General features: G+C 41.9%; 1 protein-coding gene and 1 non-coding gene across 2 annotated transcripts in view; one reads left to right on the top strand and one right to left on the bottom strand.

Annotated features, from left to right (window-relative positions):
* Positions 1-726: 726 nt before the first annotated feature.
* The window catches only part of TBPL2 (TATA-box binding protein like 2), a 29,611-nt gene continuing 13,353 nt past the window's right edge, over positions 727-16,984 (top strand). The window contains exons 1-5 of the mRNA XM_052647124.1: positions 727-765; positions 3,802-4,259; positions 5,130-5,217; positions 7,230-7,321; positions 10,543-10,710. Coding sequence (XP_052503084.1) covers positions 3,862-4,259; positions 5,130-5,217; positions 7,230-7,321; positions 10,543-10,710 — 746 coding nt within the window. The 5' untranslated portion in view covers positions 727-765; positions 3,802-3,861. The remainder of the gene's footprint in view (positions 766-3,801; positions 4,260-5,129; positions 5,218-7,229; positions 7,322-10,542; positions 10,711-16,984) is intronic.
* TRNAS-GCU (transfer RNA serine (anticodon GCU)) lies at positions 2,420-2,501 on the bottom strand. The gene has a single exon. It is a non-coding gene; the product is annotated as a tRNA-Ser (tRNA).

Here is a 16,984-nt window from a genome sequence, read left to right as displayed (position 1 = left end):
ATCCTAAAGGAAATCAACTCTGAATATTCCATGGAGAGACTGATGCTGAAGCTCCAATACTTTGGCCACCTGATACAAAGAACTGACTCATTGGAAAAGACCCTGATGCTGGGAAAGATTGAGGGTAGGAGAAAAAGTGGGGGAGACAGAGGATGAGATGGTTGGATGGCATCACCGACTCAATGGACATGTGTTTGAGTAAACTCTGGGAGATTGTGAAGGACAGAGAAGCCTGGCGTGCTGTAGTCCATGGGCTCCCAAAGAGTCGGACATGACTTAGTGACTGAACAACACTGAGACCTTTTCTCCTGCAAAAGGCAAAGGCAGCATTTGCAGGTGGAAGGAACTCTCCAGGTTGGCAGGCCGCGTTGCCTCTTAGCTGTGGGCACTCAGGCGAAAACAGTCTTCCTGCCCCAGCCCTCCTTCCCCAGCCAGGTAAGGGACTCATGGGCCGGGTGCTGAGTTCTGCAACCCCCTCCCTGGTTCATCATCTGTTCCCTCCAGCCGTCTGCGGGACTGGGGGGACCGGGCGAGGCCCCCTGCCCGGCCCTTGGTCCGCTGCTCGCAGCCCTGGCCCAGGCCCCGCCTCGCCACGAGCAGCAGCCAATAAATGGCTTCTGCGCCCTACACGCCTGGCCAACTCAGCCGCAGCTCCATTCGCGCTGGCTCTTCCCCCCATTCCCAACCTCTCAGCTCCCAACAGTGAGCCCTCCACCCATGGAGGAGACGTACCTGGAGCTCTACTTGGACCAGTGCTCCGCCCAGGTGAGCCTGGAAGCCGCCGCCACTGTCCCAGAGTCAGGGCCCACGTCCAGCGCACCCCGGAGTCCGCCTTCATTTTATCTCTAGTAAAACTTCTAGCGACCGTAGGAGCTGGGCTTCATTATCTCCATCTTTCAGTTGAAAAACTAGAAGGTTCTAAAGATGAATTAACTTACTAAAGGTTGCTGGTCCAGTGTGAATACAAATTGGAGACACCTGAGGCTTCTTTCAGCTTGTTGATTCTTACATTTTGAGGTTTTGCTTTTTAATCTAAGAACTGTAGAAAACAGAGGAAAGAGTCCCCAAAAGGAAAAACAAGGGACTTCCCTGTTGGTCCAGTGGTTAAGGCTCTGAGTTTCCATTTTAGGGGCCTGGATTTCCATCACTGCTAAGGAAATTAAGATCATACATGTGGTGGAGCCAAAAACAAGTGAAAAAGCAAGAGAGCAACTTACGGAGGGGGTGGTGGTGGTTGGGGGGTGCTTAAATAGACCAGTGATTAGCAGTGAAGTAGAAACTGTGAAGTCCCACAGCATTTAACATTGCAAAGGAGAGCCCAAGCTGGGAAGATTCCGTGAAAGATGAGTTAATGGCTCTGTAAAGACAGTTTAACGAAAAGTTTCTTCAAGTATAAGGCTATACTCTGTATACTTAGGGAATACTCTGTAAGCTTGTTCTCTAAGGTGTGTTCCTATAAGTGAACTCAGACAGGAGGCTTTCAGGGTTCCACTGACATAAAACATCCCTCTTTAATATCTTGTTGCCATTGCCTCAAATTCCTTGTTGAAGTTCAGTTCTTTGGGTGGGAGTTTTGCCTTCTGCTAAAATGCCGTAATGGGAAAAAGGAGGGGAGTCACCAATGCTGCAGACATTAGTGCTTTAGTGTAAATTGGCTGATGGAATCTTTCCTAGCTAGAACAGAAGAGGCCACGGAAATAATGGAGAGGGATCTGGGCCTCTGTCCCCACCTCACTCCCCCTAGGGCCCACCTGTGGAGTGGGGGTGGAGGGAGATGGGGGCTAATAACATAATTCAAAATGAAATAAGGTCAAATCTTATTTTAAGAGAATAACTGCATTCTTCCAAGTGTTTTTGTCTAACATTTAGTCACCGCTGCCATCTGCTGGACTTGTGGTAACAGCACCATCAATTGGATCTGAAAGTGAAAGAGTAAAAGTGAAAGTCGCTCAGTCCTGCTGACTCTTTGCAACCCCATGGCCTATACAGTCCATGGAATCCTCTAGGCCAGGATACTGGAGTGGGTAGCTAGCCTTCCCCTTCTCCAGAGGATCTTCCCAGCCCAGGGATCAAACCCAGTTCTCCCACATTGCAGGCAGATTCTTTACCAGCTGAGCCACAAGGGAAGCCCAAGAATACTGGAGTAGGTAGCCTATCCCTTCTCCGGGGGATCTTCACCCAGGAGTTGAATCAGGGTTTCCTGCTTTGCAGGAGGATTCTTTACAACTGAGCTATCAGAAAGTGAAAGTGAAGTTGCTCAGTGGTGTCTGACTCTTGGCGACCTGTGGACTGTAGCCCACCAAGCTCCTCCGTCCATGGGATTCTCCAGGCAAGAATACTGGAGTGGGTTGCCACTTCCTTCTCCAGAGCTATCAGGGAAGCCCCATAAAATGCAAAGTGGGCCACAGAAGCCACAGGCCGACGAGGATGGGATTCGAACCCACGTGTGCAGAGCACAATGGATTAGCAGTCCATCGCCTTAACCACTCGGCCACCTCGTCCCAATAGGGTCTAGCCAGACTTGTTATGGGCTTCCCTGGTGGCTCAGATGGTAAAGAATTTGACTGTAATGCAGGAGCCCCAGGTTCTATCACTGGATTGAGAAGATCCTCTGGAGGAGGGCATGTCAATCCACTCCAGTATCCTTGCCTGGAGAATCCCATGGACAGAGAGTCTGGTGATTCTCACAGAGCCGGACACGACTAAAGTGACTTAGTACACTGCACACACAGATATATATATACTTCCCATGTGGCACAGTGGTAAAGAATATGAGTTCCATCTCCGGGTCAGGAAGATCCTCTGGAGTAGGAAATGGCAACCCATTCCAGTACTCTTGCCTGGAAGATTCTATGGACAGAAGAGCCTGGCGGGCTACAGTCCATAGGGTTACAAAGAGTTGGACACGACTGAGCACAAACTTTTAGCCAGACATATTAGCTGAGATAACTTTGTCATGGAGAAGACACAGCACAAGGCATTTGTGACTGTTCAATTATTAGAAGTAAGATCTACTGATGGGTGAGGTTATCCTGCCAGCTAGTGGTCAAAATATAGAATCCAGGCGTGCAACTTGGGTGACATGGGTGGTAATATGTACCAATTTTTTTCCATAACAAAGGCCATGAGTTTTATATTAGCTGTTTCCCTCAGTTGCACACCTCATTCCCTCGGTTGATGATAATGGAAGTTGATTAGCTGTCCCTGGGCTGGAAATACAATACATTGATTTAAACTAGTCTTTCCATTTAAATTTCAATAACTTTCCCCCTATGCACATAAATGGAATGATTTCTTATCTCTCCTTTGACTAGAAGGAATAAAGATGAGTCCTTTGTGGAGGCTTGATAAGCACTCAAGGCTGTATCCTCAGCTTCCTTCACTTACTGATCTTCTCTTTAAAATATGATTTTAAAATTCAAAAAAACTTCTAAGTCAACTAAAGTTTATAATCAACTTAGGGAGTACAGAAAAATCTGTACTTTTCAAAATACAGATTTCGAGTTTGATTGCCAACTTACCTGAATTACAGAAGTGGATTTAGAGTAGCAACTTACTACAAATCTAACCAAAGGAAAACGTTTTTTGAAACCTGCTTTTTCTGTATTTTCCTATTTTCATCAAGTGTGTTGTAACCCTAGAGTAGAACTTTAAGGAGACTTTGTGGAACGAGCAGGGTGTGAATATAAGCTATCTGAACGGCCTCCTCCTGAACACACTGCCTGCCAGCCAAGGTGGCATCCTTTGGGTGTGACATGATGTTCTGTGTGTTGTGTTTTATCTGTTTTGGGAATGGCCTAGGATGCCCCTACCCCATCCAGATCACCCCTGCTGAGCCCACCTGTGCCTTATGATGTGGACATGCTTACTTCATCAAATCCAGAGACTGCATTTAATCCCCAGCTTGAAGAAGTCACAGAAACATCTGGCAGTTTCTCAGCTGTGGATCTTAGCTTCTTACCAGATGAGCTCTCCCAAGAAAATAAAGACCAGACTGTCATTAGGAGCAAGCATGAAATTGAAGAAAACTGTAAAACTCAAAGTCGGCAAACTACGTTGCCCTTACCCAGCCAACTGGACACTGGCCTGGCCTTAAACAGCAGCAGTGAGTCAAGTTCCCATTCACATCTGCACCCTGCTGATGGTAACTCAGCCCAGCCCTCTCCTGAGAAACCACACTCCTTGCCTCTGGCGTCCATAACTCCTATGACACCAATGGCCCCTATTTCAGAATGTTCTGGAATTGTGCCTCAACTACAGTAAGTTGCTATTGTTTTAAATGAGTAATGCTTCAGAGTATAGATTTTGTATTCTTGACTGGGATCATAATAGTGTAGGGAAGAGAATTTCAGATCTCAGTATCGTTTGTTTTATCAGCTCTTAGTGGACTTGGTTTTAGACTATTTACCTGAAAAATGAAGCACCAACTCTTGATCTCCTAAGCAGGAGTTGAGGGTTAGTCTACATATTCCTGAAGGATTATATTGTTTACACCGCTGATACTGCTAAGTCACTTCAGTTGTGTCCGACTCTGTGCAACCCCATAGATGGCAACCCACCAGGCTCCGCCGTCCCTGGGATTCTCCAGGCAAGAACATTGGAGTGGGTTGCCATTTCCCTCTCCAATGCATGAAAGTGAAAGGTGTAAGTGAAGCCACTCAGTTGTGTCCAACTCCTTGCGACCCCATGGACTACAGCCCACCAGGCTCCTCCATCCATGGGATTTTCCAGGCAACAGTGCTGGAGTGGGTTGCCATTGCCTTCTCCGATTGTTTACACTAAAGCACTTTTATTGTTGTAAATTGTGGTTGGAGTTGGAATAACACAAAGGATAAAAAAAATGTAAAACTGAATTTGATTTGCAAGTTGATTTGATGTTGTGCTTTCTATTTTGAGGCATTTTGAAAAAGATCTAAAACTTAATTTTAGTCAGTCACAAAATTTTAGAAAAAGCTATTTTAGTCCTTTAGGAGTTTTACAATATACTAAGGACTGTGTAACTATATATTTCACGTTTAGAATAATTCTCCCCCTAGGAAGTCACCTAAACCTATAAAATGAAGTAAATATTTTAATATTATTTTTTACTTTTTAAGTCTGGTATAACTTAGGTTGACTTATTTCTTTAGGAACATAGTTTCCACTGTAAACTTGGCCTGTAAATTGGATCTGAAGAAAATAGCTTTGCATGCAAAAAATGCAGAATATAACCCAAAGGTAAGATTTCTCAGTAATTTTTTCAATAATTAGGTTCTATTTAGATGTTCTTTCCTTCATAGGATCATGATATTGACTCATTCCTTTGTTAATATTTTTTAAAAAGAAAAAATGTTTGGTGGAAGACTGCTGGCAATTTGAAAGTTTAATTGCCTCATTCTCTGTTTTGAACTTATAAAAATAATCTCATTTTCTGTGTTGAATACTTATTAAGCAGTTCTAAACATTAAGATCTTTTCCTTGTTATTCAGAAAAACATTTCAGTGTGACTATTTTCAGCCTGACTATGGAAATGCTAACTTTCTTACAACGTCATCATATTCATGGAAATAATTTTTTCTAATTGTTTTCCCATTCAGCTGACACATGTATTTTTTCACTTATAGTTTCTCTTACCTTGGAAATCTCAATTGTATAAAGTGCAAATTTGAAGTGTGTGATTCCGGCTTTAATAAAATCTATTTTATTAAATTCTATCTTATCTATTAAAATTAAAGTTTAATAAAATCTATTCTTTTTTGTGTCTTTCCAAGGCCAGGCATCCCATTTTCAGTGGTCTATTTACCTAGGATTTATTAATTCAATCAACATTAATGATTAGTTAAATCACTTAGTACAAAGATGAGTAAGACTTGGTGCCTACGGGGGAAAAGTTCACTGTCTTGGGTAGTGGAGGATTTAAGGAGTTAGATGAGAAAGATCATATTAGTCAGAACCCAGAGGACCTTGCCAACATCAACTATTTATGGATAAAGTCTTTATTTCCTGTTGTGGTAGTGGTGCTATTGACATCTGAATTTAAATATTACCTGAATATTACCTAGTGACACAAAGCTTTCCTATTTATCTTTTGTGTTGCTAGCTATGATAAGGACAGAAGCCCAGTGATGGGCTAGAATTTTTAAGGATGTAGCTATGATTGACTACACAATTGAGCAATCAACATCTTGAGCCTCAGCTGCCATCCTCAGTTCTCCTCTCAATTTGATGCATAGGATTTGTCCATACTTAGACTTGACAGCTGGAGAAGGCAATGGCACCCCACTCCAGTACTCTTGCCTGGAAAATCCCATGGATGGAGGAGCCTGGTAGGCTGCAGCCCATGGGGTCGCTAAGAGTCGGACACGACTGAGCGACTTCACTTTCACTTTTCACTTTCATGCATTGGAGAAGGAAATGGCAACCCACTCCAGTGTTCTTGCCTGGAGAATCCCAGGGACGGGGGAACCTGGTGGGCTGCCGTCTCTGGGGTCTCACAGAGTCGGACACGACTGAAGCGACTTAGCAGCAGCAGCAGACTTGACAGCTGGAAAAATTCTGGTTTGGCATTTCAGATGTCTTAAGGATTTAACAAAATGAATATCAGGTGAGAGTGCCACCATTTTAGTAAACACCTGGAAAACATTAATAGGCCTTGATCAGTTGTGTGTAGTGCTGACTCAGGGTTCTTTCTACTGTCAGCACTTCAATGCAATAAGTCCTATAAAGCTTTTAGCATAGGGTGTGAAACATAACAGATACTCAAATTTTAGCTTTACTATTATTATTCTTACCTTTTAGAATCATGTACGTTTTAGAATCATGATCGTTTTGTTAACCTTAAGGTAGGAGAATAGACCCAGACATTTTTTAGTTTCCCACTAAATTTCAATTTATTCAACACTTTTTATGTCTAGCTCACCCTTGCAACTGGAATAATGCTAACCCTTCAGTTCAGTTCAGTTGCTCAATCATGTCCGACTCTTTGCAACCCCATGGACTGCAGCATGCCAGGCTTCCCTGTCCATCACCAACTCCCAGAGCTTATTCAAACTCATGTCCATTGAGTCAGTGATGCCTTCCAACCATCTCATCCTCTGTCACCCCTTCTCCTCTCTTCAATATTTCCCAGCATCAGAGTTTTTTCCAGTGAGTCAGTTCTTCACATCAGGTGGCCAAAGTATTGGAGTTTCAGCTTCAGCAGGTGTTAACCCCTCGTGGAGGTTAATTGTTCTTTTGGCTTCTGTCTTTAGAGGTTTGCAGCTGTCATAATGAGGATCCGAGAGCCCAGGACTACAGCCCTCATATTTAGCTCTGGGAAAATGGTCTGCACAGGAGCCAAAAGGTAAGAGGAGCCACCCTCCTCCAAAACCAGACAAACAATTCAGTACGTGAAACAAGGAAGGATGGTGTTAATATTCTAAAACACATAGTAGATGCAAAATACTTTGCTGAAGAGTTACATTCATGAAATGCGAAGTTAGGGGTTAAAAACATTCACCCTCATAATACTGGCATATCCCACTTTACAGTCTGCCATAGTGAAGGGACGGAGAAGGCAGTGGCACCCCATTCCAGTACTCTTGCCTGGAAAATCCCATGGGCGGAGGAGCCTGGCGGGCTGCAGTCCATGGGGTCGCTAAGAGTCGGACACGACTGAGCGACTTCACTTTCACTTTTCACTTTCATGCATTGGAGAAGGAAATGGCAACCCACTCCAGTGTTCTTGCCTGGAGAATCCCGAGGACGGGGAAGCCTGGCGGGCTGCCGTCTCTGGGGTCGCAGAGAGTCGGACACGACTGAAGTGACTTAGTAGCATAGTGAAGGGGGCTTCACCAGGCTATTACAACTTGTTTCTAAGGTATATTTAAAATGAGAAAAAGAGAAGCTATAGTAGTAGTAAAGCCTGTTATAAATCTGGGGAAGTAGTTCCTGTGTGTTTTCCTCATTGCAGGCAGATACATGGATAGGACTTTTCAACGGAGGGCAATTAGACATTTCTTGACCACTAGCTTGAGCATTCACTCAGGAGGGATCTCTTAAAAGGCTTCTCTTTCCTGGCTCTCATGCCGAGGTAGCCTGTGCTGATGGAGATCTGTTCGCCATAAAGCTAGTAGGAGAGCCACTCTTCCCTCCAGGTGTTAGTAAATGAGGAGTAAATTGTCCTCCTGAAAGGGAACCAATTTTATTCAATATACACCGAGTGTTAATATTCATCTTTATATTTGCCAAATTTATTGGCAAAAGTTACATTGTTTTAAATGTCATGTAAATTTTCATTTACTAGTGAGACTAACTTTTCATAAGGATATAAACTGTTTACTGTATCTTTTGCCCAATATTCTATGGAGATATTTATCTTTTGGTATTTAAGTCTTTTTGCCATTTTGGACTGTAAGTATTTCTCCCATGTTAATGTTAGTGGTATTTGGGGTTTTTTAAATACACAATTTAATTTTCGTGTGTATGGTTAGTCTATCCAATCTTTCTCTTTATGGCTTCAATGTTTGGCTTCACACTTAGGAAGGCATTCCCCACGTGTAAGTATTGACCTCCATACGTTTTTCTTGTTTCTTTCAAGTCTTGCTTTGTATTGAAGAGAGGAAATTAACGTTTTGATCCACCTAGAGCCTTCTCTGGATGAAGGAAATGTTCTGTATCTGTGCTGCCCAGTGTGGTAGCCTCTCATCACATGTGGTTCATGAGAACTTGAAATATGGCTAATACCACAGAGAAATTGACATTTTTATTTTGTTTTAAAATTAAGACAAATTTAAATAGCCACATGTAACTGGTGGCCACCATTACCTGTGTCCAGGTAAGTTTCCGGACTTTCTCTTCTGTTGATCTGTGTAGAAGTCTCCATTTTGAAGTCATTTTTGGACGACTCTGCAAAGATGTTCATTTCAGCATTGTTTAAAATGGGAGCAGAGGGAACAAATATCTAGGAAGATAGTTTTGATTCAATCAAAAAATAAAATTATTTAGCCACATATTGTATTATTAATAGCCACATATTGAGGTTGTTTTGGATCGAGAGTTGTGAAAGTCTGGTTAGTATAAGGGATATCAGAATTATCTCCAAAAAAAGTATCCCAGTGTAGTTTCTTCCGTTGTAATAACCAGAGTTTGCTGAGTGAGGGATACCTGTGTTTGCACAGAAAAGTGAAGAGGGGCTAAACTTATCAGTGGTAATCACCACTGGTGTTGAAATTTCAAGGTTCTTAACCTAGTTTCAAGTGTTTGTACAAGAACATATATGTAAACTTTAACTGTTAGTTGTTTGAATGGGAACTTCTGTGTGATACAAGGAACTATAGGGCTATGAAAATTCTTGAAATTTGACTTTATAAAGGTTAGCACTGTAGGAAATGTAGTGGGTCAGTTAGGTGAAATATGTTTTTTAAAACTGGGAACCACTTATTTCACTTCTGCTATGGGGACATGGCCCTGCTAGGGACATTTCAGGAGTTGGAAATGGATGAAGAGAATCAACATGAAGTGAGGTGGTGTGAAAATTGGACTACGGGGTGAGAGATCTAGAATAGAAAGAAACCCTACCAGCCTCTTTGGTCCAGGCAAGGAAATTCAATCTGGCTTTTCTTTAATGTGCTTTCTGATTTTCAACTTACAGATAAGCCATAGCAGAGGGTAGAATTCGTAGGTTTTACTCACCAGGTGTTGTCCCTGTTTGGCAACCCCTGCTGCTCATTGTTTTTACTTTGGTAGTGACCATAGTGACCACTGAAAAAGCCCCAAATCTCAGGATTTCACATTCTCTGCCATAGATTTAAGGACAGAGCTGGACAAATGGTTAGAAGAACATAGCCACAGAGTTGGGTGAATTTATGTCTTTCTCATTTTGAGCATGAGTTGAATGACAGTTGTATAAGAAAGCCTAAGCAAAACTGGACAGATTTTGAGGTATGACTCTTTTTATAAGTATACAAGTTGCCCCATAAAGATCCAAGTCCTGACATCCTACCTGTACCACTCAGATGGCTCACATCTTACTTTTTCTCGTGCTGACTTTTTTTGTGTGCACGTGTCCTTATTTTTGCTGCTGCTGTCCTCATCTAAATGGCACGTACTTTTAGACGACACGGATGGTTCTAAACCCTTAGCACCACAGTCACTGGTGGGCTTGTTACAACATAGATCGCTGGGCCCCACCCAGAGTGTCTGCACAGCTGAGGTGGGACCTAGGACTTGGCATTTCTAGCAAGTTCTCGGGTGATCCTACTGCTGCTGACCTGAAGACACCTTTCGAGAACTGGTGTAAATTGTTAATTTTATCTAATAGTACTTAAAACAAGTAAAAGAAAAAAAGACAGAAATCTGTTTATGATTCAACAGCTGTCCATTGTACCAAACCCTTTTCTAGGTGCTAGGGACAGTAGTAGGGGAGGTGGGTCCTTCTCTTCAAAGTCTGCAGCTTCCTTGTATACAGTGAATGGTAAACATGGTACAAATGCTAAAAATAAAATCAGAGAAGTGTCTGAATATAGCCCAACTTGTCAGCAGTCGCAGTGATTAAGACATCTTTAACGTCTTGCCCCTCCCCAGCGAAGAGCAGTCTCGACTTGCAGCGAGAAAATACGCTCGTGTGGTGCAGAAGCTGGGCTTTCCTGCCAGATTCCTCGATTTTACAATTCAAAACATGGTTGCAAGCTGTGATGTGAGATTTCCTATCAGTCTGGAAGGTTTGGTGTTAACCCATCAGCAGTTCAGTAGGTATGATTGTATAACTTAGTTTACCAAAATATTAAAATTCTATTTGGATTGCTTATATGTCTTTCAGAGAAAGTGTACATTTTTTTTAAGCCACAATAAGTGAAAGGGTTAAGTTGCTATCCCTAAGTCCTCATTGGTTACCATATGTGTCTAATCTTCTGAAACAGTGGTTCCCAAAACTAAATTGCATAGCAATCACCTGGACGGCTTATCAACACACATTCCTGCCTGGGCTCTAGTCCCCAGAGATTCTGCTTGACTCTGCATTTCTAACAAGCTCACAGGTGATGCCATTGCAGCTGGTAATGTATGTAGATTTCTAAAAAAAACAGTCACACCTGGCTGGGGGCGGTGGCAATGGCAGGAAGAGAAAAGGTATGATACGGACTAGGTAAGTAGGAAGGGCTGACAGCCAGTGAAGGGAGAAAGGGCTGGAGAGAAGATTTTAAAATAATATTATAATGGTAAAGAATGGCCGTAGCATACTTTATGAAGGCAATCCTATCTAGTTTTTGTCCTGTGGAGTTTGTTCGAGGGTTTTCTTTCCCTGTGTGTGGCTGTAGCCCCCACCACAGCTTCTTTCATGGATTCATATTTCTTGGGGAGTATCTCTAGCCTGCTTGGCCTCTTCAAACGAAACTTCCCCACTCAACAGCAAGTGTTCCTCCTCCAGCTGCTTCTGTGCTTCTCACAGCCTGCTCAGGCCCTCAGAGAATGGTGATGGAGGGTGACTGACAAGTACTAAATCCCACCACCCTTTAGGCCAGGGCACTTGAACTGGCTTAGAATCACAGATGCTCTTAAATTCTTGTGATCTAACTTGAACTGAAGTCCTTTCACTCTGCTTTTCCTTCCCTTTGCCTTTAAGCAATCATTCTGCTTAATAATAGAGAGGGATCATAGAGATGTGTTTTCTTTAATGTTTGTTAACTTTCCATTGACATATGACCTAAACAGAAGTTAAAGACTGCCTTGTTTTCCCCTAACTTTCAAAAAAATTTTGTTCATTCTGAGATTTAGCTTTTACGATACTCATTAAGCAATATCTGGAGAAGGCGATGGCACCCCACTCCAGTACTCTTGCCTGGAAAATCCCATGGACAGAGGAGCCTGGAAGGCTGCAGTGCACGGAGTCGCTGAGGGTTGGGCACGACTGAGCAACTTCACTTTCACTTTTCACTTTCCTGCACTGGAGAAGGAAATGGCAACCCACTCCAGTGTTCTTGCCTGGAGAATCCCAGGGACGGGGGAGCCTGGTGGGCTGCCGTCTATGGGGTCGCACAGAGTCAGACACGACTGAAAAGACTTAGCAAGCAATATCTTGCTCTTGATTGTATTTTCATTTTTTCCTCTGCCTCAGTTTTTTCAGCATATGTTTATTAAGTGCCTATGAGGTACCCTTTGAGTTCACTGAGAAGCACCCCGTGCAAGATATATTGCTTCTTTATGTGTCCTTTTCTTCCTTCAATCTTGGAATGCCTCATAGATTCATAGTAAAACCTTCATTTTTAAGAGTCTCTGAACACATACTCTATTAATCTTCCAGATCCTCAACCTTGGACCTCCTGTCTATCTTTCTCTGAGCCAGTTTTTAATGAACATGTGAAAGATGTCCGCCCAATTTTGAGGTACATGTCTGTATTAGTCTTGGCATTCCCCTTTCTGGCCCTTTAGGGCTCTGAAATGATGTGTGAAGTTCCCCCAAATTTCATTTCTGTTTCACCAAGATTGTCTTCTTTGTAGGTCAGATTTAAATCTGGGGTGGGAGTGCCCCCTTGTCAGTTCTCCCTCTGAAAAATGAAACTGCAGAAGGGCAAGATGAGAATTTATCTGATGCTGTGCTTTTAGTCACTTGGAGTGGGTCCATCACTGTTTCCCTCCTCATAAGCCAGTTTTATGATCTCATTCATCTTTTTAAAAATTTGGCCAGATACTCTCACAGATACCTCTTTCTAGTCTCATTTTTGCCTCCCCCAACATGCCCTCCATTCTTATCGTATGGATTACAACTTCAGTATGTGTATTTGTGACATTGGGGCATTAAAACCTCTTTCTCAGCAGATTTCTCTCTTTAAAATGAAGACTTTATTTAATTGTCTGTAGCCCTGTGGGGAACCATGGCAACATATTACTTACGATTGTCAAGTCAAGTTTGCTTTATGTTAAAACCTCATTTAATTCCCCTGATTCTACAAATATGTATATCAGCATCTGATAATATGTATCTCACTTGTTACTGGGCACCTTCTCCATCAGTCTTTCTATGCCATAATTGTTTTCCATTTTCCCTGAGCAATTTTTTCCCCTTCCATTCAGTTTTTATTGGGTTGGCCCAAAAGTTTATTCCATCTCATGGAAAAATCCAAATGAAATTTTTGGCCAACCCAATAAATCAAAGTTATCGTAAATATTTCTTAAATGAGTAGAATCTAGGTGGCTGCTGTGTAGTAGATGCTATGGGGCTAGTGGCAATCAGTGCAGCCATGGGCCCTTGCCATTATGGAACCACTATTTAAAAGGGAAAACAGAGAAACCAAAGACAATAATGAAATGTAACTATGAAGGTGTAACTGTGAAGGTGAACACCTCTTGATGTCTTTTGGTAGCATCAATTAGGATACTTAATGTAACTGGGGAAGGGCTGAAGATAAGGAAGACTTCTTAAGGGAAGTGACATTTAAACTGAGATTTGAATGAGCTGGTTTGGTCCAAGAGATCGGCAGCTGTTTGTTGTTTTCAATCTTCATGAAATGTTCTCCATCTCTAACCAAAACCTCTCTTCTTTCTGTCTCAGCCTTCTTTTGAAATGAAGTAGAGAGTAAATAAAATGAAGTAAATCTCTAGTTGGGAGTTCATCACGCTAGTACCTTAAAATCATGGTTCTGAAGCCAAAGACAGTTCACCATGATTTACATACTAAAGACTTTTTTTTGTATATATATGTATGTATCTGTTTTTTATTGAGGTACAGTTGATTTACAATATTAGTTTCAGATGTACCACATAGTGATTCAAATTTTTATAGATTATACATTTAATATTATTATAAAACACTGGCTATATTCCCTGTAGTGTGTAATATATCCATGTAGCTTATTTCTTTTTACATTATAGCAATTGGCACCTCTCAATCCCTTCTTCTCCCTTCCCTCTCTCCCCACTGGTAACCAATAGTTCATACTCTGTATCTGTGATGCTGTTTTTTTGTTACATTCACTAGTTTGATGTATTTTGTAGATTCCACATATAAATGACATCATACAGTATTTGTCTTTGACTTATTTCACTTAGCATAATACCCTCCAAGTCCATACATGTTGTTGCAAATGGCAAAATTTTATTCATTTTTGTGGCTGGGTAGTATTCCACTGTGTATATATATCACATCTTTATCCATCCATCTGTTGATGGACACTTACATTGATGCCATATCTTGCCTATTGTAAGTAATGCTGCTGTGAACTTTGGGGTGTATGTATCTTTCTGAATGTTTTTTATTTTCTTTAGATATATACCCAGGAGTGGAACTGCTGAATCATATGGTAGTTTTATTTCTAATTTTTTAGAACGTATTTATTTGACTGCATTGGGCACAAAAGGAAGAAAGGAACAGAAAAGCCCTACAAAAATTGCGGCATGCATGCTCTTCTCTGCATCACTTGGGATCTCTCATGCAGCCCATGGACTCTCGAGTTGTACCATTTGGCCTCAGTAGTTGCTGCTCACTGGTTTAATTGTTCTGCACCATGTAGGACCTTAGTTCCCTGACTGGAGATCAAACCCTCTTCCCCTGCATTGCAAGACAGATATTTAACCACTGAACCACCAGGAAAGTCCCTAGTCAATTTATGATTTAAGGTAATTATTGATACATATGTTCTTACTGGGGCTTCCCTGGTGGCTCAGATGGTAAAGAGTCTGCCTGCAATGCAGGAGTTCAATCCATGGATTAGGGAAATCCCCTGGAGAATACCGACTCCAGTATTCTTGCCTGGAAAATCCCATGGTTGGAGGAGCCTGATACGTTACAGTCCATGGGGTTGCAAACAGGTGGACACGCCTGAGCAAATTCACTTTCACTTTCATGTTCTTACTGCCATTTTGTTAATTTCTTGGGGGTTATTTTTGTAGGTCTTTTCTGTTCCTTTCTTCCTTTTATTCTCTTCCCTTCTGATTTGATGACTATCCTTAATGTTATGTTTGGATTTCTTTCTCTCTTTTTTTTAAATTTTATTTTTAGCTGTGCTGGGTCTTCATTACTATGTGCCGGCTTTCCGTAGTTGTGGTGATCTAGAAGCTATTCTCTAGTTGCAGCGTACGTGCTTCTCATTGCCGTGGCTTCTGTTGTTGCAGAGCAGGGGTTCTAGGGCACGAGTTCAGTAGTCATGGTACACGGGCTTAGTTGCTCAAGGCCTGTGGGAACGTCCCAGACCAGGGGTCAAACCTGTGTTCCTTGCATTAGCAGGCAGATTCCCAGCCGCTGGACCACCAGGAAAGTCCTTTCTCTTTGTGTGTATGTATTATTAGATTGTTGGTCTGTGGTTACCATAAATGAAGTTTATATATAGCAATCTGTTTGTGTGTGTGTGTGTATACACATAATTAAGTGGTTGATCTCTTAAGTTCAAAGGCATTTTAAGAACCCTGAATATTTACTCCCCCCCATGATTACTGTCTTTGATATCATTCTTTTTCTTTTTTGAATTCCCTAATTGCTTATTGTAGATATAGATGATTTTACTACTTTTGTCTTTTAACTTTCCTGCTAGCTCTGTTATTTACTACCTTTATTGTGCATTGTTGGCCTTTACCTGAGCTTTTTCCTTCTCTAATTTTCACGTTTCTACTTGTGGCTTTTCCTTTTTCACTTAGAGGGGTCCTTTTAACATTTTTTTTTTTTTTAACGTTGGTTTGGTGGTGCTGATTTCTCAGCTTTTGCTTGTCTGTACAATTTTTGCTCTGTCCATCAAATCTGAATGACAGCCTTGCTTTGTAGTGTATTCTTGGTTGTAGGTTTTTCCCTTTCATCATTTTGAATACATTGTGCAAATCCCTTCTGGCCTTCAGGGTTTCTGCTGAAAAAAGTCAGCTGTGACAGCCTTACCATAGTTCCCTTGTATGTAACTTGCTGGTTTTCCCTTGCTGCCTTTGATAGTCTGTCTTTATCTTTAATTTTTTCCATCTTAATTACAATGTGTCCTGGTGAAGTCCTCCTTGGGTGGATGCTGTTTGGAGCTCTCTGTGCCTCCTGGACCTGGATGTGTGCTTCCTTTCCCAGGTTAGGGACATTTCCAGGTACTTACATACCAAAGACTTTTATTTGCTCTTTTCCCTTTTAGTGTCTTCAGATTTGGTTGGAAAATCAAATGAAAACATTTCTTCTCTGCCCTTAGTCTTCACTTTCTTGGCTGGAACTTCATAGCTCCCATAGAAGTTTTTCAGGGCTCCAGCTAGTACCATTGTCTCCCCAGGGTCCAGAAGTGGCTTGTGGACAGGCTTTCTGCAGGAAAATAGAGTGATGTCCCAGGAAGACATGTCTACACATAACAACCTCTGTATACTTCAGATGGGTACCCTCACCACCGTCATGCATCTTTCTGGTGCCAGTAAGAGGTCATAGCCACTGCAGAATGGAATGAAGTTTTTCTGTGTCTCTGGATCCACTCTTTAAGAGCAGAAACTTTTTTTCTTCTGCTGCACCACTGCGCTGGATCATGGAAAAAGCAAGAGAGTTCCAGAAAAACATCTATTTCTGCTTTATTGACTATGCCAAAGCCTTTGACTGTGTGGATCACAATCAACTGGAAAATTCTGAAAGAGATGGGAATACCAGACCACCTGACCTGCCTCTTAAGAAATCTGTATGCAGGTCAGGAAGCAACAGTTAGAACTGGACTTGGAACAACAGACTGGTTCCAACAGGAAAAGGAGTACATCAAGGCTGTATATTGTCACCCTGCTTATTTAACTTATATGCAGAGTACATCATGAGAAACGCTGGACTGGAAGAAACACAAGCTGGAATCAAGATTGCCAAGAGAAATATCAATAATCTCAGATATGCAGATGACACCACCCTTATGGCAGAAAGTGAAGAGGAGCTAAAAAACCTCTTGATGAAAGTGAAAGAGGAGAGTGAAAAAGTTGGCCTAAAGCTCAACATTCAGAAAACGAAGATCATGGCATCTAGTCCCATCACTTCATGACAAATAGATGGGGAAACAGTGGAAACAGTGTCAGACTTTATTTTTTTGGGCTCCAGAATCACTGCAGA

Source organism: Budorcas taxicolor, chromosome 10 (genome assembly GCF_023091745.1).
Source record: "Budorcas taxicolor isolate Tak-1 chromosome 10, Takin1.1, whole genome shotgun sequence".
Taxonomy (NCBI): Eukaryota; Metazoa; Chordata; class Mammalia; order Artiodactyla; family Bovidae; genus Budorcas; species Budorcas taxicolor.
Note: the sequence above shows the minus strand (reverse complement) of the source record. Positions and strands in the feature narration are given on the sequence as shown.